Source organism: Canis lupus, chromosome 13 (genome assembly GCF_011100685.1).
Source record: "Canis lupus familiaris isolate Mischka breed German Shepherd chromosome 13, alternate assembly UU_Cfam_GSD_1.0, whole genome shotgun sequence".
In the NCBI taxonomy this organism is placed as follows: domain Eukaryota; kingdom Metazoa; phylum Chordata; class Mammalia; order Carnivora; family Canidae; genus Canis; species Canis lupus.
The window spans coordinates 47,931,433-47,952,757 of NC_049234.1; the positions used below are offsets into that span (position 1 = coordinate 47,931,433).

At 42.6% G+C, this 21,325-nt stretch overlaps 1 protein-coding gene across 1 annotated transcript in view; it reads left to right on the forward strand.

Moving 5' to 3' along the window:
- The window catches only part of KIT (KIT proto-oncogene, receptor tyrosine kinase), an 81,579-nt gene extending 60,961 nt beyond the window's left edge, over positions 1-20,618 (forward strand). The window contains 14 exon segments of the mRNA NM_001003181.1: positions 5,654-5,768; positions 7,511-7,692; positions 8,901-9,007; positions 9,101-9,227; positions 9,513-9,617; positions 9,704-9,814; positions 11,006-11,156; positions 13,039-13,130; positions 13,608-13,735; positions 14,839-14,961; positions 18,452-18,563; positions 18,677-18,776; positions 19,130-19,235; positions 20,292-20,618. Coding sequence (NP_001003181.1) covers positions 5,654-5,768; positions 7,511-7,692; positions 8,901-9,007; positions 9,101-9,227; positions 9,513-9,617; positions 9,704-9,814; positions 11,006-11,156; positions 13,039-13,130; positions 13,608-13,735; positions 14,839-14,961; positions 18,452-18,563; positions 18,677-18,776; positions 19,130-19,235; positions 20,292-20,420 — 1,688 coding nt within the window. The 3' untranslated portion in view covers positions 20,421-20,618.
- The last annotated feature ends 707 nt before the right edge of the window (positions 20,619-21,325 follow it).

A 21,325-nucleotide genomic window follows, 5' to 3' on the forward strand; every position in this document is an offset into this window, starting at 1 on the left:
TTGCTAATTTGGAGGATCTAGTTAAAGGCCGAAACTGAGAACAGGAAACCCGTCTAGATCATTGGGCCCTTTGTTGGTGTGGTCTGGCCATCATTTAGTGCTTATGGTAGAAAAGCAGGAGAAACAGTTTTAAGTTATACGACTGTCAGTGTCTGCTAGGAATGGACCCTGAATTGGGGCATAATTTTCTAAAGACGGTGTGAGTACTCTTCCCTCGTGTTAGTGGAACTTCGACTCTGTGGAAGTTCCCTTGCTATCTGAGCCCATATATGTTTTTACATCAGATTAGCTCCCTTCATTTATACGTGGATCCAGGCTCATCTATAATTTAGTGTAAATTTAAATTAACCCGAGAATAGGTGCATGATTTTTCCATGGGTTTTATGGCAATAACCCTTGCCTTCCACTTTTGAATTATGTTGGAAATGAATTCACTGCTTTTACTGAATAGAGAAATAGCATTTATATCACATGCCTGTCCTCCACGTGTGTGTCTACATCTGCTCTCTGCGTGTCTGGGTCACATGGCAGTGGTGCCCTGTAAATCGAGCATCGTGATTCTGGCTGGGCAAGGCTTTGTGCAGTTAGTTGTATCACTTTTTTAAATTTTTTTAACTTAATCTCAGGACTAGGAGATCTTTACTGACTGTTTAGAACAGATGTTGGCAAACTGTAGTCCTAGGGCCGGAGTCAGCCTGCAGCCTCTTTTCAAAGGGCCCATAAACTAAGATTTTTGGTCGAATGGTTGAAAAAAATCAGAAGATTTTGTGAGACGTGAAGATAAAATTCAAATGTCAGTGTCCATAAGTAAAGTTTATTGGAACACAGCTGTGCACATGGCTTTGCATGTCTGGCTACATTTGAGGTACAGTGGCACAGTTGAGTATTTGCAAGAGAGACCCTAAGGCCCACACAGCCGAAGTTGTTTACCACCTCAGTCTTTACCATAAAAGTTAGCTTACTCCTAGTTTAGAATGTCACTGCGTTAGGAGGGTGATTTTTTTTTTTAATAGTAAAAACTCTGTTAAAGACAGCTGGATACAGGCAACTATAATTGAAGTTTTGTTTGATTTGTTAAACAAACTTCTATCAAAGTGCCCATATGCCAGTTTCTAACAATCTTTTTTTTTTTTAAAGAGAAGGGGAGAGAGGGAAGGGGAAGGGCAGAGGGGGAGAGAGAGAGAGAGAGAGAGACAGAGAGAGAGAGAGAGAGAATCTTAAGTAGGCTCTTTGCCCAGCATGGAGCCTGAATCCATTCAGCGGAGCTAAATCTCAGGACATCTATTCCAGTTTTATTTATTTATTTATTTTTTTAAGTATAGCCTTATATAAGTGAAAGTTAATCTGAAATTTTTTATAGTCCTGTTTTAGCAGACTTAAGTTCCTTTATCATAGCAGTGTTATGGCAGGAATGTGGATTTGACCCAGGCCCAAATAGGGCCAAATTGCTGGAAAGCATTGCTGTGTGGCCATTAAAACTACAGCAGACCCACAATCAATCGTAAAAACAAAATGCATCCTTATGATCCCTCTTCATTTAGTCTTTTATTGCTTGTGGAGGCTTCAGTCTATGTTCTTTGCTGGTTATAGAGTGTGGGCAAATGTGGTTTATTAGCAGGAACTGGTCGAGGTGCTCAGGGGCAAGAGGGGAGCTCAACTCAGAAATGCTTCCCCATCAATGACTCGTGCATCTCCTCCCACCCCACCCCAGCTCTTATTATCTGTGCTGTGTCTTAAAAATTTGTTTTGTTCTTGCCTCCCGTCTGGACCTGATGGTGGTGAGAAGGAGTATTTTTTCAAGATCACATATCTTTGGGGTAAATCAGCAAATGGTTAGGATTTTTTTAATTGCACGAGCCATAAATTCTGAGTAGAGTCGTAAGCACTCTGAAATCAGCCTACAAGTTGATCAGTGTTGTTGCAGACGCTGGAATGACCCAGGCCCTCAACGCTTTGAAAGGAGAAAAGGCTATTTTCTTAATCTCCGCAGGAAATACATAACTCATGCACCTCTTAGGCTTATCCAAACCTCCAACTTGGGAGGAATTAGGGAATGTGTCATTTGGTATACTGCTGATTGCCGAATATCTCAGAAACCACAGCTCAGATTTAACCTGGAGAATTGCAGTTATGTGTCTTTAAAAGCAAAATGCATATTTAATGCCTTACACAGTGCATTGAGGCACTTACAAAATGCAGATGAGCCCAGATTTTCATTTTTAGGAATCAGATTTATACCTAGCTCATTCTTTATGCATTAAACATTTTCGTAGTGCAACTTGCCATGTAGAGCTGAAACTGTACTCGTGTAATTTAGCCTTTTCAAAATGAGGTCTGTCATCACCAATGTTAGGGACACGACTGGGATTAGGGCGAGGCGCCTGGGGTGTAGAATTTAAGGAAGAGCTCACTCGAGGTGCCAGCCCTGTATCTGCAAGACCTTGAGGAGGGTGAGTGCCTTCTTAAATTCCACATCTGATGTGCTTCTCTTGCCTCACCCTCATCCTACCCCCAGTCAGGGTCTTTTTTTGTAGGTCCACTAAAAAGGTGCATTGCTGGGTCAGATCCTTGGCTTACTGAATCTCTGGGATGGGGGTAGGGGGCAGAAATGTCTATTTTTTTTAGTCTTTATTTTCTTAGTACTTCCAACACACATTAATGTTTAGAGACCTTCTGGGCTTGGTTGGCCAGGCTAAGGACCAACAGGACAAAGCTGCTCTGCTAGCCTCGGGTTACAACTGGCCTGAGACGGTAGCTTAAAAATCTGCCCAATTAACCAGCACACGGGAACAAGTAGGCCAGCCGGACTGCACCACTTGCCAGCCCTGGCCGTTGTGTAACTGCCACCAGGTGTCACGCTGGAAGGCTTGGATCTTGAGCACTTATAGCCAGAGCTGAATGTAATTGATTATGTAATTTTGAGCTGTTCCAATTTTTTTAATTAAAAAATGTTTTATTGGTTCATTATTAGCTACACGTTCACCGTAAAAAAAAAAAAAGAGAGAGAAAATAAGTCAAAAGAAAAAAGTAGAAACTATCCATAATCCTTTTACCCAGAGGTAACCATCATTAACATCTTAAGGTACCCTTTCAGCCTTTTTTTTTCCCTATTGAATTAATATTTAATTCCACTCTAAGAAATCTAATCATCTGGATTAGGAAGGATGGGTGACAAAAGGAATGTCGATAGGAGGGAATCCATCTTAAGACCTCGATTCCAGTCTAAGTCCTATCCTGTTACCTTTGCCATCTCTGTGTAGACCTCCCCTCTCACCTATAATCTCTGTGTTAAAGAAGAATTCACCTGACCAGGTAGATGTGTGGATAGCTTCTTGTAAGAGTGGGAATAGAGCCCCTAACACAGCAAAGTCAACATCGGGCTCTTGTCCCAGGTCCCTTCTTATGATTCTAATCGAATTCCTTGGACTCCGAGGAACTTGGTTTTTTAGAGGGGACTTAGTGGTTCAAACAGCTCTTCCTTTGTGTGTCTGCCACAGGTCAGACTCTGCTCCGAGTTGGAGGTGCAATCAGGGAGATGTGGTTCTGCCCTTGAGAATGTAGAGTCTGATGGAGGAGGCAGCCCAGGAGGTTGTGTAAGAGTGTCAGGTGCTCTCGCATGCTGCGGGAAGAGGGAGGAGAGACCAACCAACTTGGCTTTGGAGAGTTGAGGATGGCTTGGAACAGGAGATGACACTTGAATGGAGTCCAGAGAGACCTGCCTTATGGCGCCTGCCGTCTTCAGCAAATAGCATTCTCCTAAAGTTCCACTGTTTTTTTGTGTTCTGTCCTACTTTTCAGCACAATCACACAGTTGCCCATGATAATTAAATGAGACTTGCCAGATGGATACTTTCGCAAGACGATGGCTCGTCTTCTTGCTCTATTTGTGAAAGCTGGCATTGGATCCAAACTCTCAAGGATGCCCCTACCTTGAGATCGCTTTGGAGTGCCACTCTTTTGTGTGTATTTGCCAAATGGCCTGCCCATGCATCGGGCCAGGCTGAGTGACAGGTGGGTGTGCCATGCATGTGGACACTGATCCCCGCCAAGCCGTTTTGCCTGCAAGGAGGTGAGGTGCTGAGAGGTGGTTCTACAGTGGTCCCTTCCCTTGAAGAAATACGCTCCTGAGCTTCCGATCTGTCGGTCCCTATCTTCTCACCATGTACAATTTTCCTATCAGTTGCAACCTAATCAAGGTCAGATTCCCAACGCGTGGGGTTAAAACACTCATTATCACACTATCTGAAGATTTTTAGATCACTGAAGAGAATATTCCTGGTGGCAAACACAGTTGAGGGGTAGCAAACTTGATTAACCAGAGAGGGTAGGTATTCCGAAATAGGAAATGATAGCTGAATCATTAATAAATTAATGGTTAATAAAACTGTCTCGTGTCTGCGAAACATTCTTCCTCCTTTGGGTGCTCCATCTCATTTAATTGTCCCAGCATCGTTATGAAATGGGGACTGTTGTTATTCCCACATGACACACGAGGAGGCTTGATGGAGGGACAGATTATTGGTAAACGTGGGAGCCAGCGGCAGGACACCCTTCACGCCCCCCCCCCCCACACACACACAGTGGGGTGCATCCCATTCTGTGTCTGATGTCATACTGAGGATTCAGGGTGAGCGCATCCCCGCCCCTGCCATCAGATCCTTACAGGTCGGCTTACTCATTTTCCAAGGCTTAGACCCCTTCACTTATATTTCCAGTAGAACAACTGAATATAATAAGTTCATTTTCCTTTCACTTTAGAAAATAATCTCAAGAATTTGCAGTGCTTTTAGGCACCCTTGATTGAATGAATATCAGTTGATTATTGTCGTTCCCCAGAAACGTCAAATTAGAGCATGCCTGCTGATACAACCTACTTTTTCAGTGATTATATACAGGTTTAGATAGACATGTGAATAAAACTCTTGGGCTGGTTTCCTCTTAAAATTTTCTGTCCATATTTTGCATTTGAAATACAAATTTGGAGTTTAAAAGCCCATATTGTATTTTACTCTTATGTTTTGGCTTCTCCGTAAATAGGGTGATTCAGTTCTTTTATTTCCACCCACTCCCTTCTGCCCCCACCCCTAAAAAGGAGGACATTCTTGGAGGGGGGGAAGTGGGTGGGTGGGTGGGGGGGGCTTCTCATTTCCTAGAACTCCTCTTAATTTTATCCATCCCAGTCTGTGCCATAACTTGAAATTCTCTATGACAGGTTCAGTAATTTGAAAGTCTGATGGCAAGAATCTTAAACACAATTTCCACCTTCACAACAGTTTGGAATCCTAAAGTTTGGATTAGAAGCAGTCTTGAAAATTCTGCCCCCCTACCCCCCAACTGGAAGCAGAAACCCGGCCAGGGGTCCTGTGAACCCCACCTCCGTTCACTCAACCCCAAACAGGGAGTTCTCACCTGCAGTGTGGACAGTCCACAATGGGGCCAGGCAGCTCTAAATGGGGGAAACCCTTTCCTGGTCTGACCCTCGCTTCTGCCTCCCTGTGCCTTTCACTCACTGGTTCCGATGCTCCCCTTTGAATATGTTCCCTCAGGGTCCTCTTCAAACTCAAGAAGGTTCTAAGGATTTGGAAACCGTGGCGGGGAGCCTTGGTGAGGTGTTCCAGCAGTCTGACCTATGGCCATTTCTCTTTTCCTACAGCAAAACCAGAAATCCTGACTCATGAAAGTCTCACGAATGGCATGCTCCAGTGTGTGGTTGCAGGATTCCCAGAGCCCGCAGTAGATTGGTATTTCTGTCCAGGAGCTGAGCAGAGGTGAGAGGATTATTTTGGCTACTACTTAATGTGCACGAGGGAAGGACAGCAGGGTAGTTGAACTTCAGATAGGTTTTCAGATTCTTTTTTTTAAAGCTTTGTTTGATTATCCTTTTTTTCCCTATCCATGTGGTTTTTTAAGGGGGGCATAATTGCTATATTTTTCGTGGTAGACATTAATTTTGTTTGCTGAGAAATGATTACTGAGTGACTTACTTCTCTGTTTTGGTGGTTATCTTTTGGATTTATCATGCAATTTCTAGCCTGCAGGTAGATAAAGCAATTTTCCAGGACAGAGTAATTAGATTTCCATTCTGTACACAGGAGGCAATGTGTGTGGGAGATGTGGCTGTAGTTTTCATGAAAAAAAAAATTGCCTCAGAAGTTAATTGCCAAGTTACCAAAAAGTAATGATCGTGCAGTTACAACATACATATGGCATTTGTAAGCTGCGTGTTTTTAAAAGGTTTTTTTTTTCTCCTTGATTAGGTGCCCGGCCCCTGAGCAGAGCACATCTGGCAGGGTGCTTCCTCTCCCTTCCAATCTGCACTTAAGCCTTAAATTGTCCTTTCACATTACCTGAAGATGAAAATGGGGTCACCATGGCTGTTTTTATCCATCAAATGCTATTTTGCGCTCGGGCTTTAAAAGCCCAGTGTAACATCACAATTGAATAGTCAGGATAATAATAGAAATTTTATTTCTCACAGAATAGTCCTTTTTATCACAACACGTTGGAAGAGGTTACATAGGATTGTTGTTTTCAGCGGCGTTTTAGTGGAATGTTTTCTTCGGGGAACAGTAAGAAGGACCCGAGGCCCCTGGAAAAGCCCCTACAGTTTGCAGGAAGTAACCCCAGCAGTTACTGTTCTCCATACAGCAAATATTTATGGGGCGTCAATTGTATGCCAGACCCTGGTCTAGTGAGCCAAACACACCTCGGAGTCCCAGCTTTGTGAGTTTATATCTAATGGGTAGAGAGAGGTGAGCAAAAGATGAAATAAACAGTTAAGTGCTAATGAGAAAAATAAAGCAAGGTATAAGGGAATAGAAAAATATTAGGTATATGGGGGACGTAATTTAAAATGGGGGTCCAGCCCCTGATGGATGGGCTTTGCTACCTCGAGTACAAGCCAGTGGTCTGGCCTCTGTCTCCCTCTAAAACCTGGATCAGGATCTCAGCTGCTGGGATTTGGGGGGCTGACCTGTCTTCATCCTTGTAGACTTGAACTCTCTCCTCCTCTAAGCTCTTTTTTCAACCCTCACGCATGTACCCTTTCACACTTACTTTATAAAGATCTACTGTGTGCCAGCTACTACCTTTCTTCCATTCATTTCTAACCCTTTCCGTAACTCTCCAAAGTGGGTATTACCATCCCGACCTTCTAGCTGTAGAAACGGAGTCCTGGAGGGTTTTAAGTAGCTTGTCAACAAAACAGGTATTTGAATCCGGATTCAAACTCCTGTCTCACTCCCTATTTCTTCCTTTCCGCCCTGCTTCTCTTGCTCACGGCGCCAGGGGAGTGCTCATGCATCCTCACACCCTTGGTTGAAAAAGGACATTTTTTTTTATTATTTATTTATTTATTTATTTATTTTTATTTATTTATTTATTTTGAAAAAGGACATTTCTGATTATGACCTACTCTCTTAGTTTTAAACGTATGCCAATTCCAATGTGATTGATTGATTGATTGATTTTCCTAGAGTAAATCCAGGCTGTTATTTTCTCTTCCCTCTAGATGTTCTGTCCCTATTGGGCCAATGGATGTGCAGATGCAAAACTCGTCTCTGTCACCGTCTGGAAAACTAGTGGTTCAGAGTTCCATCGATTATAGTGCCTTCAAGCACAATGGCACAGTCGAGTGTAGGGCTTACAACAATGTAGGCAGGAGTTCTGCCTTTTTTAACTTTGCATTTAAAGGTAACAGCAAAGGTATATTTCTTTTTAATCCAATTTAAGGGGATGTTTAGGCTCTGCCTGCCATATCAATCATGATTTTAAGTCCATTCCATCAATGGCCATGTCATTTCTGGTAATTTCCACATTGTACCATGCTGTCATCAAACTCACTAAGTTTCATCCTGTACTAGTCTGTTAATAACATGTACGCAGTGATTTTAACCACATACATATATATTTGCATGTGTATATGCACGTATGTATGTACGCATGCGTGTGTGTGTGTGTGTGTGTATGTAGTGAATTGCGTATTTCCAGTCATTCCTACTGAAAAGGGGCGGGGAAAGAAAATAGGGAATTATATTTGCCTCACAGCCAGATATAACCAGAATTAGGGCAGTTAAAAATTTTAAATTGAGTTTAAAATTTTAGTCCTTGAAAATCGTGTATTTGAACACATTGCCGGATGCTATACAAGAAAGTTAACATTGCCTTTTATGAAGTTATGTCAGTGAGCCATTTCTTTCGTGTCTGTCAGATTTGATTCATGAGGGACTACCTCTGAACATTAAGTGAAATGATCCTTGTGGATACATTGATGAATTGGTATGAAGTTAGAAGACAAAGAAGCTGGGCATCTACATTCCCAGGGCTTAGTTTTGTTTTCTTGAGTTGGCAAAGATGTGTGCCAATAAGTGGTATACTTCCAGTTTTTGAGTAATGAGGGGGAGAATCTTACATTGTTCTTCATCACAGGTTTTTTTTTTCCCCCTCAGGCAATGAAAAGAACACTTTAAAGATATTTTCTTGGTTGTAAAAGAAATTCTTATCAGTGTAGAAAATTTGGAAAATACAGGAAAGCGTAAGGAAGAAAATATAACTATCCGTAAAGGAAACTTCTTAAAGTTGTCCAAGGCAGGAATTTAGTTGAAATACAAAGTTCATTTATAATGTTGCTTTTTATTGACAAAACAGCCATAAAATTATTTGTGGGCTACAGAAATCTCAACTTCCACAGTAGTCTGGTTTGAAGTTGTTCCTTCATGAGATCCCTTTGAATAACCAGAGGAAGGTAGTATTAGCAAGGCAAGGAGTTTATGAGATGCCCTTGGCTTTGAATCCTGCCGTGGTCTGTAAGGCGGGGGATGGGTGAGTTTGGGGTCAGGTGGTTGTCATGAAGCTCCACCCCTGCTAATACGTTGTAATTCCACATTCCCCTTTCATTTTAGAACAAATCCATCCCCACACCCTGTTCACACCTTTGCTGATTGGCTTTGTGATCGCAGCTGGAATGATGTGCATTATCGTGATGATTCTTACCTACAAGTATCTACAGGTAATCATTCATTTGTTCTCTACCCTAAGTGCTATAATGATCGAAATGTTATTCATTAAAAGATGATCTGTCTCTCTTTTCTCCCCCCACCAGAAACCCATGTATGAAGTACAGTGGAAGGTTGTTGAGGAGATCAATGGAAACAATTATGTTTACATAGACCCAACACAGCTTCCTTACGATCACAAATGGGAGTTTCCCAGAAACAGGCTGAGCTTTGGTCAGTATGAAATAGGGGCTTTCCATGTAACCTTTTTGTGTACGTGTAACAATGACTTTAGGGAACCCCATTAGCTTCCTTTGTTCTGTTCCAACTGAGACAATAAGTATTTTCTGTGAAGTTTCATCATTTTTGATAGATTCCTCATAAAGCACCTTATAGAGAAATGTCCTTAGCTGGATTTGTCCTTAATTCCTTAACAATTCCTTGATTGTTGACTTTGAAATTACCCAGATGCTCCTTTGGTCCTATCACCACCCCTTACTCTTTTCTTCCTTTCTGCAGGGAAAACTTTGGGTGCTGGTGCCTTCGGGAAAGTGGTTGAAGCCACTGCATATGGCCTGATTAAGTCGGATGCGGCCATGACTGTTGCCGTTAAGATGCTCAAACGTAAGTTTCTGCAGGTGGCTGCATGCCCTCAACATTGGCTTGCCAAATTTGCTTCTTGCTAAAATGAAATTTTTTTCTGATTTTAGCAAGTGCCCATTTAACCGAACGAGAAGCCCTAATGTCTGAGCTCAAAGTCTTGAGTTACCTCGGTAATCATATGAATATTGTGAATCTTCTTGGAGCGTGCACCGTTGGAGGTAGGGCCATGACCAAATTAACTTTCATTATCTTTCAAATTATCTGAAGAGGGGAGATTTTAATACCATTGCGACAGTGCTTGGTTATATCTTATTGCAGGATTTTACCCGGGTTGTTACCTCTTGTAGATGTTTCACACCCCTGCCCCAAAAGCCATTCTTAAGAATGTATATTTGAGTTTTATCATCATGGGGACATACCCTAGTTACTGTCATGGGCGTTGCATCAGTATCAACCTCTTGAGTATCTTGAGAACCTCTCATCTCCTCCAGAAAACTTTTCTTTTATCTTTCAAGCTATTTTACTGGAGCCTATCTAGTCACTAAAGGGTTACTATCCATAATTAAAGATAGACTTTGAAGCCTGCAAGTTCTCCAGTACACACCAAATGAGACAAACACTTCACCTCGGCAAAAAAAAAAAGTAAATTTCCAGTTGGAAGCAATTCTGAGGTAGAGCCTTCCATCAAGGATTTCTGCGATGTTTCCAGAAAACCTTTTGGTCTAAAAGGACAGAGATGTGTAAAATGAGCCATTCCTCAAGATGTACTGAGGTTCACGGTCAAGTTGACAGCTTAGCTAACTTCTTAAAACAGCCCCTATAAATGTTGCTTCCACATCATGACCTGTTGGTAAAAATTCCTGCCCAAGTTAATCGGGTGCCTGTTGACTTCAGAGCTGCAGCGTGAGGTTTAATTACAGCCCCGGAAACACTGGTGGCCGGTAGTGCTCAGAAGGCAGGTGGTGTCCTGGCGTGCCAGGTGCTCACCCTCTCCAGGGTCATCTCAGCTGGCCATCCTGTGCTGTCGGTTTTCCTCTGAGGCTGCACTTTCTGCCCTTCATCATTTCCATAATAACACGAGGAGAGGGTGTGAAGCCCTGTTGCATATCGAAGTGGATGGAAGGATTAGTGCAGGAAATTATGATGATTGTAGGATATTGTTGAAAGTTGGTAACTTGGATGTAAGTCAGGCCAGGCCCCGAGCACTGACCTCACTTAGGAAGGGGTAAAAGGAGGCTTACTTGTTGAGTTGTCCTCCTCAGAATGCTGGTTTTTGCTAAGCCTGCTAAGTATTTGCCTTATCAATGAACCTGAATGAAAACGGTCATGATGGCCCCTGAGTCTATTTAAAGGGGGCAGGATCGTCTAGAGAGCTCACCTCTCTTTAACCTTCTCTTACATATCTGCAGGGCCCACCTTGGTCATTACTGAATATTGTTGCTATGGTGATCTTTTGAATTTTTTGCGAAGGAAACGTGATTCATTTATTTGCTCAAAGCAGGAAGATCACGGAGAAGTGGCACTTTATAAGAACCTTCTGCATTCAAAGGAGTCTTCCTGGTAAGACTGATTTACATAAATAGCTGTCAACAGGCAGTTCAGGGGGTCGAAAGGGTTTGCAATCAAGGCTGATTCTTTAAACAAATGAACAGAGGTACTTCGAGGTGCCAAATCAGAATTATTAAATCATTTAGGTGTCGTCAACAATTTAGAAAGTTTGAATAGCGTTTGTAAAGATTTAAATAGTGTTGAACTTAGATTTTTATTGATTTTTTTAATGCATCTTTAGTTTTTTTTTTTTCAAAGTGTTCTGTTCAATTGAATAATTCTGTACTTGTTTCACTTATCAGGGCTCTATTCTCGTGTGTCCTTTCATTTATTCTGTTGGGCTTGGTACTGTATGCATCTCTGCAGTGAGACACTGTAGGGAAAATGCTAAAGTCTGTCAAGTTGTCTCGGTAAATTTCTTGAAAACCTTTAACGGAGTGGCAAAAGAGCTCTGAACATATCTCTGCACATAGGTTTCTCACCATCTACCTCTGAATTATTTCCGTATACCTTGCCCTTCTTTAAAAAAAAAAAACTCAATCATGCTATAAAAAGGCACAACGATTCTAGCACGTGTTTAAAAATTCTGTACCTTATTTTCATCTCTTTTCCTCTTTAATATCCTTCTGAATTTGAATGACGTACAAAGAGCTTCAGATTCCTTTAAGAACAATTAGTGTGGCTTAACAACCAGAATAGGATTCCTCTCTGCCTAGCCTTGCCTGTTCTTTCCAAAGGTTGAGAAAGATTTCCTAGATGCACCCAGCCCAACAGAAATCATATTCATCATGCCCAATCCCTTATACTTTATATTTTTGAAGTTGTGTGGTGGATTTTTTCCTCTCCTTTCTATTCGTTCTGTCCCCTACGTTTTGAGATGGCAAGACTGTGTTTCTTAAACTTAGCTCCAGGCCCTCTAGAAGGCCTCAGCAACTATTATTGATGGGTGGTTACTTCTTAAAGACCTTTTCTGTACCCCTTGACTAAAGGGTTTCTTCACCCCAGGTGAAGCCTTTTCATTTTACTTTTTTTTTTTTAGTCCTATAGACTTGGGTAGTGTCAAGTGGTAGTAAAAACACATTACAAACCACCTTTTGTTAGTTTCTCCAGAGCATATGCTCCTTATGTGAATAAATGAGCCACTTTGCCTTATTTCTAAAACCTTGGCCCCATACATGTTTTTCAACTTGCTGAAATAATGGCTCAAATTGTTCTATCCGATGTCGTGTTCTTTGTGCTTTGGGATCCCATATGGGACTGGAACCACCAGCACACTCTGAAGGAGATTGTTGTCATAGTGTTTCTATGCTAATCAGAAGCAGGAAGTACTAGAAATCTTGAAGACTTTCCAGCCAAATGTTGCAGATTCAAGAGGTCCAGATGGTTCAGAAAATCATCCAAATTATTGGTGTTTATCTGAACTAAACTTGGTTTTTTTAAACCTTCTTCCATCAGTCGCTCTATGTTAGCGATCCCTGCCTTCCTCCCCATCACACATCTCAGAGCTCTTGCTCTTCTCGTCTTTCTTGTGTCTTTCATCTTGTCTCTTGGGGCTAATTTAGAGACTTTGAGGGAACAGGGGATACTGTTTATGGTTCTCTGTTTCCATTACACCTCTGGTGTCAAGAGATGGGACATTTCTAACGTGAGTCCCATCTATGAACACAAAAGAGACCGTCTCATTCCTGGGCATCGGGCCCTGATGTTGAATATTAAAAACTCCTGTATAACGAACAAGCTTTTCTTCATTCAAACCTAGTAATACTTTCTCTGAATAAAATCAGCCTCTTACGTAAAAAGACAGTGGGGAGATAGAGCCTGCCCCATGGGAACTCCCCCATTTTCCCATTTTATTCAGTCATAATTTGATGGATGGATATTTCATCTCTCACAGCAGTGACAGTACTAATGAATACATGGACATGAAACCCGGCGTTTCTTACGTTGTGCCAACCAAGGCAGACAAAAGGAGATCTGCGAGAATAGGTGGGTACCTATCAAATAATAAAAAGAACTTCATTTACAAAGGCTTTCTCATGCTGCTGGGAAATACATTACTATGCCCCATAGTGACTGGTTCTCCTTTCCAGGAGGGCCCGATGGCAAAAGTCAGTGGCAGGTCAGGGTTCCAAGTGAGCATTGGGGTGAGAGAGTGTTCATTATCGTATAGGAGCATCTCACTGCATGAATGAAGATATATGTGTATCAACTAGGTATTTTACACATCAAAAAAAAAAAATAGGAGATTTGTGTATTTATCCACCATCCTTCTCCCCTGAAGCCCCAGACTGTGAATATTAACTTGGTGCTTGGGCACTTAACTTTCCTCAACGCCGGGTGGGTGACTTGCCTGCGCGGTCACATCAGTTCCTTATTACCAACCTTTGGTATTGTTGTTGTGCTGTCTTCTGTTTTCCAAGCTTTGAGGCTTAATTGCTAAGAAAGTCCTTCTTCTCTTAACAGGCTCATACATAGAAAGGGATGTGACTCCTGCCATCATGGAAGATGATGAGTTGGCTCTAGATCTAGAGGACTTGCTGAGCTTTTCTTACCAGGTGGCCAAGGGTATGGCATTCCTGGCCTCGAAGAATGTGAGTGGATGTGGTTCTCGAGGAGTATTGCCAACCCCCCCCCCCAATCCCCTAACTCCAGTGGCGCATTTTAGAGTTCATAGTTAGAATGCACAGTGTCATTTTGAGAATGCACAGTGTCGTTTTGAAGTGTGGTAACCCAAAACAGGGGAAATTTCATTTCTTCATGTTCCAACCGCTATCTTTTTGGAATTCCTATTCTCATTTATAAGCTTTAAAGTATAAGCCTGTCTAAATGAACTTTCTATGAATTTTTTTTTTTTTATGCAGCAAATTCATTTAAAAATCCTGGCTCTTAGAATACAGGAGCTGCTCTTAGAAAATAGAGAATGGTTTCATCAGCAAAGGGAGGCGTTACCTCATGCAATTGCAGTGCTTGGTGAAGCACATGCTTGGGTCTTGTTGAAGTTGGGCCTCAGATATCGTGTGGCTTCATGAAGTGTGGGGGAATAAGGAATCGGAGAGAATAATAAGCATTTGGGAAAAAGGTAGAAATGGGAAGAGAACGAAGGAACCAAAGCAAGGAACATGGCTCTGGAAGGGTGAGAGGAATTCAGTAGCAAATGAGACTAGCAGACCAGGAGGAGGGAACAGATCCTACCCTTAAGTGTCATTGGTGACATTTCCAAACAATTACGAAACTAAAAGAGGGATATAGGATGGCTGAAATAAAGAGCCTCTTCCCTGTGTCCTCGGGAGACATCAAATTGGAGTTGCAAAGACATTTTAAAAACTCTATAAAAGGACATTCAAAGAGAAGCATGCAAAATGAGGTTTTGGTTTAAAAAATATGATACGACTATTTATAATGTATTTTCCTATGAATGAAAGCAAGTCATAAGAAGAAAAAAAAATTTATTCGAGTTGGTTTGGAAAGCGATTATCGTAATTAAGGTCCTAAACGATGTGAAACACAAATTTTGAACATCATTCAGAGCATAATTTAGATCTTTATTTTTGGTGCACCGAAGAGTTTCAAGGCAAAGCCAAGGTACTGGATTTGTGTGACATAGCAGCATTCTCGTGTTGAACAGAGTTTTCATTCTTGAAGAGTTTAAAATAAATGTAAATGGTTTTCTTTTTCTCTCCCACTCTCCTAATAGTGTATTCACAGAGACTTGGCTGCTAGAAATATCCTCCTTACTCATGGTCGAATCACAAAGATTTGTGATTTTGGTCTAGCCAGAGACATCAAGAATGATTCTAATTATGTGGTCAAAGGAAACGTGAGTACCCACTCTGCTTGACAGTCCAGTGAAGGATTTTAGTTTCAAGTTTTTCTAAGAATTGCTTTTTATGAGTTTCCTAATGCAAATCCTACCTTTGAGATACCATGCATTTTAGCAGTCAAATTAAGTGTACTTCAGCAAAATTTGCATGGTAGGCTGAACATTACTACAACTAACATTCCGATAATAGAATTCCTAATTCTAATTGTGTAATTATGGGGCATGTGAAGGAAACAGAAATAGCCTTAATTTTCATTATAGCCTGAGAATAGCAATGAACTCTATTTTGTTCAAGTGAAACAAATGTGGGCCTGAAGGTCACAGCAGGGGAATTTTACTTGGAGATTGACATGCTATGCGCAAAAGATTAAAATCTAAGATAATGTTCAGAATTAGGTATGTAGAATGTTGGATCTTCTAATCAATAGAGAGCATATTAAATAGGTTCGTAAGTAATAATTGGGTTAGAGAACATAGTGATTTTATTTCAAAGTGCTTTATGTCCCTGCCAATTCTCCATGTAGCATCAGAACAAGCCCCTGGCATTGGAGTGCAGTGTCTTCACATTTTCAGCGTTGGAGAAACTAAAGCTCAGTCTATTTTATATATTTTAGTAATAAGCATCAACTAAGTCTGACACAGGTCGGTAAAGGCTGAAACCAGAGCCCACGATCTCCAGAGCAACGTCCCATTAGTATGGGAAGCCATATTAGTCCTGTATCTATGTATTCTTCTACATCTATTTGCCCAGACCCATTTCCCCAGTCCAGATTTATTTCTGGAGGTAACTATTTATGTGCCTTATGATAATGTAATATTTTCTCCTCCATCACCATGGCATCTCTGTACTTGACTTGGTTTTGTAGAAATGCTGCTGGCTTTACTTCCTGATCAAATCATGTATTTCTTTCCTTGTTTGATTAATTAATTAATTAATTTATTTATTTGAGAGAGAGCACCAGCAAGGGGGAGGGGCTGAGGGAGAAATAGCCCGAGCAGGGAGCCTGATGCAGGGGTTTGACCCCAGGACCCCGAGATCATGACCTGAGCTAAAGGCAGATGCTTAATCCACTGAGCCACCCAGGTGCCCCTCAATGCATGCATTTCTAATAAACCTCTTCTAAGACTAGGTTCCATCATTATGAGGGTTAATGGAAGCAAGTTCTCTTCATCCTGGTCCATGCAGTATTGGAAGAAAGAATGAAGGGCACGAGGAGGAAGGCAGCAGGTTCAGGACCCAGTCTCCCCCAGTTTGAATCTGGTTCCGTCGTTAGGTGGCTGTGTGTTATTATTTGGCAAGAATTACCCAGTGCCTCTCAACTTTGCTTGTTTTCCTCCTCTTGGGAATAATAACTGTCACCTGACTCATCACGTTGTGAGGATTAAATGAGTTAATCTATGTGAAGTGCTTAAAACAGTGCCAGCCACATTGCAGCTAATACATGGCACTTGTTCTTCCGAACTGTTCTTTATAGATGTCTGATTTGGAATATAAATAATCATGACAGTGGTTGTTAGGCTGCAGCTTCTTACTAGCTTGTTACTGGTTAGTGACCATAGTTGGAATGGAAAAGGATGGGTTAGGTCCCACCAGGCTTCAAGATCGGGGGCTCCAGCTCAGGGCCATTGAACTAACCAATTACAAATCTCTCCTCACCAAGCTCACACAGCTTGTTACCACCCCAAATTCACTATATCCACAGTCACTGAGATGTCCCTGTGTCGGTTTCTCGGAAAGGTCTTTCACAGGCCCCTGAACCCAAGACACCTGTAGTAGGTCTCAGGTTAAGAGCCCCCATGGGAGTATTAGCATAAAATCTGGGAAGGGGATACTAGAAGGCTTTCTTCCTATCTTTTAAAAATATTTTATTTATTTATTCATGAGAGACACAGAGGTAGAGACACAGGCAGAGGGAGAAGCAGGCTCCTTGTGGGGAGCCCGATGTGGGACTTGATCGTGACCCTGGGATCACGACCTGAGCTGAAGGCAGATGCTCAACCACTGAGCCACCAAGGCACCCACTTGCTCTCTTTCTTACTTTCTTTTTTCCTGCTGGCTAAAATAACTTTAACGCTAGAAAAAAGATGGTCTTCCCAGTTTTCAACCCTAAATGGATTAAGAGAAGGATTGATGTAGCTTTTTATGGTAGATTAAGATCCAAGAACCCACAGTGTCTATAAGAGGAATAGTCACAGCAAGTTTGGCTCAATTTTAGCAGAAAGGGTTTGGGATGTGAGGTTCAGCTGTTGAATTTAAAACCCGAACTGCCGCTTGCCACCTTGGAATAGTCATGGTCACCATAAGCCCCTACTGTTCATTGTGTGTCTGCTTATGCGAGGCATTTGCTTAGAGATTAGTGAGTCAGCAGTACTGTGCTAAGCACCTTTGGCCACCCACACGATCTCATTTAACCCGCAAAATGACTCATGAAATTTGAAACGTTATTTCTTCTTGACACAAGAACATATTGAGGCTTACTTACAGATACTTAAGTGACGTTTGCAATGTATTTGTAAAGGATAGTTTGGGTTTCGTATGAGAGAAAACCCAAAAGAAGAGTCAAAGAAGTGTCGTAGTCATAGGCCAGAACAGGTGTAGAGCTTCTGTGAAGCACTAGGGACCAAGTCCTTCTACTCTTCTATTTTCTTACCATGGCTGGTGTGGCCCTCCTCGTTGGGCCGCGATGGCCACCAGATAGCCAGCCACCAGAGCCAGAGGCAGGATGGAGGAGGGACAAGAAGGAAAAGAGCAAAGGGCACATGCCAGCCATGTCTTAAGAAGGCTTCCCTGCACCTGCCATATCATACTTCCCACTTAGTGGCTGACCCTGAGTCACGTGGCTCTGCTAAGCCGCAAAGGAGCTGGGAATGTAGTTTTTATTGTAGGAGGGCCATGTTTCTCTTATTAAGGAAAAAAGGGAAAACATATTCAGTGGCAACTAACAAATCTCTGTGTTAATCAAGGCCAGTGGTGGAGCCAAGAATAGAACCCATGTGTCTGTCTCTGACATCTGTGCTCTTAACCACCATGCTGTATGGACTCAGGGTGCCCCCCGCCCCGCCTTTTTAAAAGATTTTGTAAGAGAGAAATTGAGAGGGAGAGAGAGCATGAGCAGAGTGGGGGTTGCAGAGGGAGAAACTGACTCCCCACTGAGCAGGGAAGTGCCATGTGGGACTTGATCCTAGGACCCCGAGATCATGACCTGAGCCGAAGGCAGACACTTAACAAACTGAGCCACCCAGGTGTCCCTCAATGTTCCCCATCTTGAAGATGAGGGTAGTACCATGTGAGCCACCTATTTCAGAAGTGGGGAGGAGTCCTCTGAGGTCATAGGGTAAAAGGCCTTTGTGAGATGGCCATCACCTTCTCACCCTCACCCCCTCAGCTGGAGCGATGTCTGTAGGAATACTTTCTATTCTTTCTTTCTTTTTTTTTTTTTTGAACTTCTTAATTAACATTGCCGGATCTGTTGTGCTTCCATTACAGGCTCGGCTACCTGTGAAGTGGATGGCCCCTGAGAGCATTTTCAACTGTGTGTACACATTTGAAAGTGATGTCTGGTCCTATGGGATTTTTCTGTGGGAGCTCTTCTCTTTAGGTAAAACGCCTGGGCAAAGGCACCTTGGTTGGGCGAGAGCATCTTCTTTAAGGGGTTAGCAGGGTCCTGCTTGCTTATTATTAATGCTGATTTGCAAACCGTTTGTGCCTCAGGAAGCAGCCCCTACCCTGGGATGCCAGTCGATTCAAAGTTCTACAAGATGATCAAGGAAGGGTTCCGGATGCTCAGCCCTGAGCATGCACCTGCTGAAATGTAAGGGCCGAGATATATTTCCCTTGAGATCATGCTTCTCCTTTTATTTTCCTTTTCAAAGACCGAAACCTGAGTATTGAGGGTTTTCACTAGGGTTTCATGGTTTGAAACAGCAGTGTCTCCTGGTTCCTTCTTATGACATGTCGTGATCAAATGTCATTTTTGTAGCTTCTTTTCATAATCTCTTGTCACCAAATATACAGAAAGTTTCAGCAGCCTTTCACATGCACGGTGTTTTAGTTCATGCGTGATATGTCCAGTTTGCATGGCCCTGGAATTTTTTTTGAGACTGTCGCATGACACCTTAGGCTAAGGGCGTTGAGGAGTGACAGGAAATGGTCCTCGCTCTGCAGGTATGACATCATGAAGACGTGCTGGGATGCTGATCCCCTGAAAAGGCCGACGTTCAAGCAGATCGTGCAGCTAATTGAGAAGCAGATTTCAGATAGCACCAATCATGTGAGTTCACTCCCGCCAGCCGTAGAACCTCCCTGCTTTCTCCTGGGATTGTCAGGCTCTTGGGGTTCTGTTACCCATCCCTTCTATCCTTGGCTCAAGCAGTGTACTAGGCTTCGGGGAGGCTAGGAAGGCAATGGAAACAGGTTCTTCTGGACCAACCCCCGTCCTGAGCCTGCCATACAGATTTGCCATGGTTCCTCCCCACCCCAAATGCTGATCATGGGGTCGGCGTGGTCTCTGCCTCACGTGTCTGGGCCATTCAGCCTTCGGACGGTTGGGGTAACGTGAACTAGAATAAAAGCACAGAAAAGACAGCTTGTTACGGCAGTGAAATAAGCCTTCTGCTCAAACAAGCATAGCCAGAAATGGCAGCTAGCTGTCATGCCCACAAGCCATATAACATGAAGAGCTTTTTGAGTTTGGGAGATCCCTGCCAGTGATTTAGGGGAGCAGGGGTGGAATTCAACAACTCAAATCCATTATTTCTCCTCCCCCTCTTACGGAAGAATTAGTGATCCTTACTTTAACTCAGATTTTTTTAAAGCTGCTTTTTGGATGGATTGGCCTGGAGCTATCCTTTCTAAAAGCATACCACTGGTATTTTGGGGTTAAAGCTTGCTCTTTTGGGTGTCAGAGCATGTTTCAAATTAAACAGCGTTCCCCACCTATGTGTTTATTCTCAGCAGAGGGCCCCTGGGAAGGCCACCCGTTTCCCAGTAAATGACATCAGCCATTGGGTTATAGTTGGCTACAGAGGTTTAGAAACTCTTTTAATAGGTTAGATAGTACTTGTTTCCATATGTGTCCCAGCAAAAAGTAAATTTTTTTTTTTTGGCCATCACGTCTTATGCATCAGACCTTGGGGGAAATGAGGAATAAGACAAAGCTTATATTTTCTTTCATCAATATGGGGTTTTGGCTGTGAAAGTCTTGTAAATCTCTTCTCCTTAAGAAGCTTTGTGAGTTATTTGTGATCCTGAGAATGCAGATGTGCCCCCCTTGTTGCTGTGTCCGTTGTGGGGACTGGCATATTAACTGTGGACTTGTTTTCCTCAGATTTATTCCAACCTCGCGAACTGCAGCCCCAACCCAGAGCGCCCCGTGGTGGACCATTCCGTGCGGATCAATTCCGTGGGCAGCAGCGCGTCTTCCACCCAGCCTCTGCTGGTACACGAAGATGTGTGAAGCAGGAGGAGTGCCGGGGGTCTCCCCAACAAGAGCGATCCCTGTTCTTTTGGTTCCTATACTGGTTATTCTGTCCTCCTTCGGCTTGCATCCTATTCCAGGGTAGCGGACACCCCTCTGTCCCTCCCTCTTTACGAGCACACCCTAATTAGTGGCCAGTGACTTTTGTCATCAGCCACCATCCTGTTGTAAGAGTTCAGACTGCATATTGTATTCCCAATAGCAAGGAAGCCCCCATTAATGAAAAAAAAATAATACAGACTTGGAGCAAGGGAGGATGGGATGGGCTAGACACCCCGAGTCCTTTCCAAGGCTTCTCCAGTTTCTGTTTGAAAAGCACAGTTGATAGTTTATTTGAATAAATGGCAGTGGTCGCCTTTGGGCCTCCTAACCATCCATAATGATATGATGATGCAGCAAGATTAGAAGCTGAAACCTGATCTCTTGATGTGGAAAATGGAATGTTATTAGAACAAAGGGCAGAAGCTTATGAATGTCTGGGCTTAAGAAATCTAGTATTTCATGCTGGGAATGAGACATAGGCCATGGAAAAATGCTCCCTGAGCATGAATAAAGACTCGCTGCTGTGCATGAGCCTTTGTACTACTGACCTGGTTTGTAAATAGAGTTTGCTATTAGGACGCTGAGAATTGGAGAGAAGGCCTCCCCAGCCAGCATCTGTATATACTCATCTATAAATTGTACATGTTCCTATATTTGAAGGGGGGGGGACCCACAAGATGTAGTTTCTGGATACGACCCTGGCTCAAGTCTGCTGTGTTGTAGAAATAGATGAAGAGCCAGACAGGATTGAAGGAAACCGTGCTTTTTCTTTTCTTTTTTTCTTTTTTAAGAAAAAAACCCATAATTGCCAAGCACAATCTTCACAAAAATCTCCTTTTGTA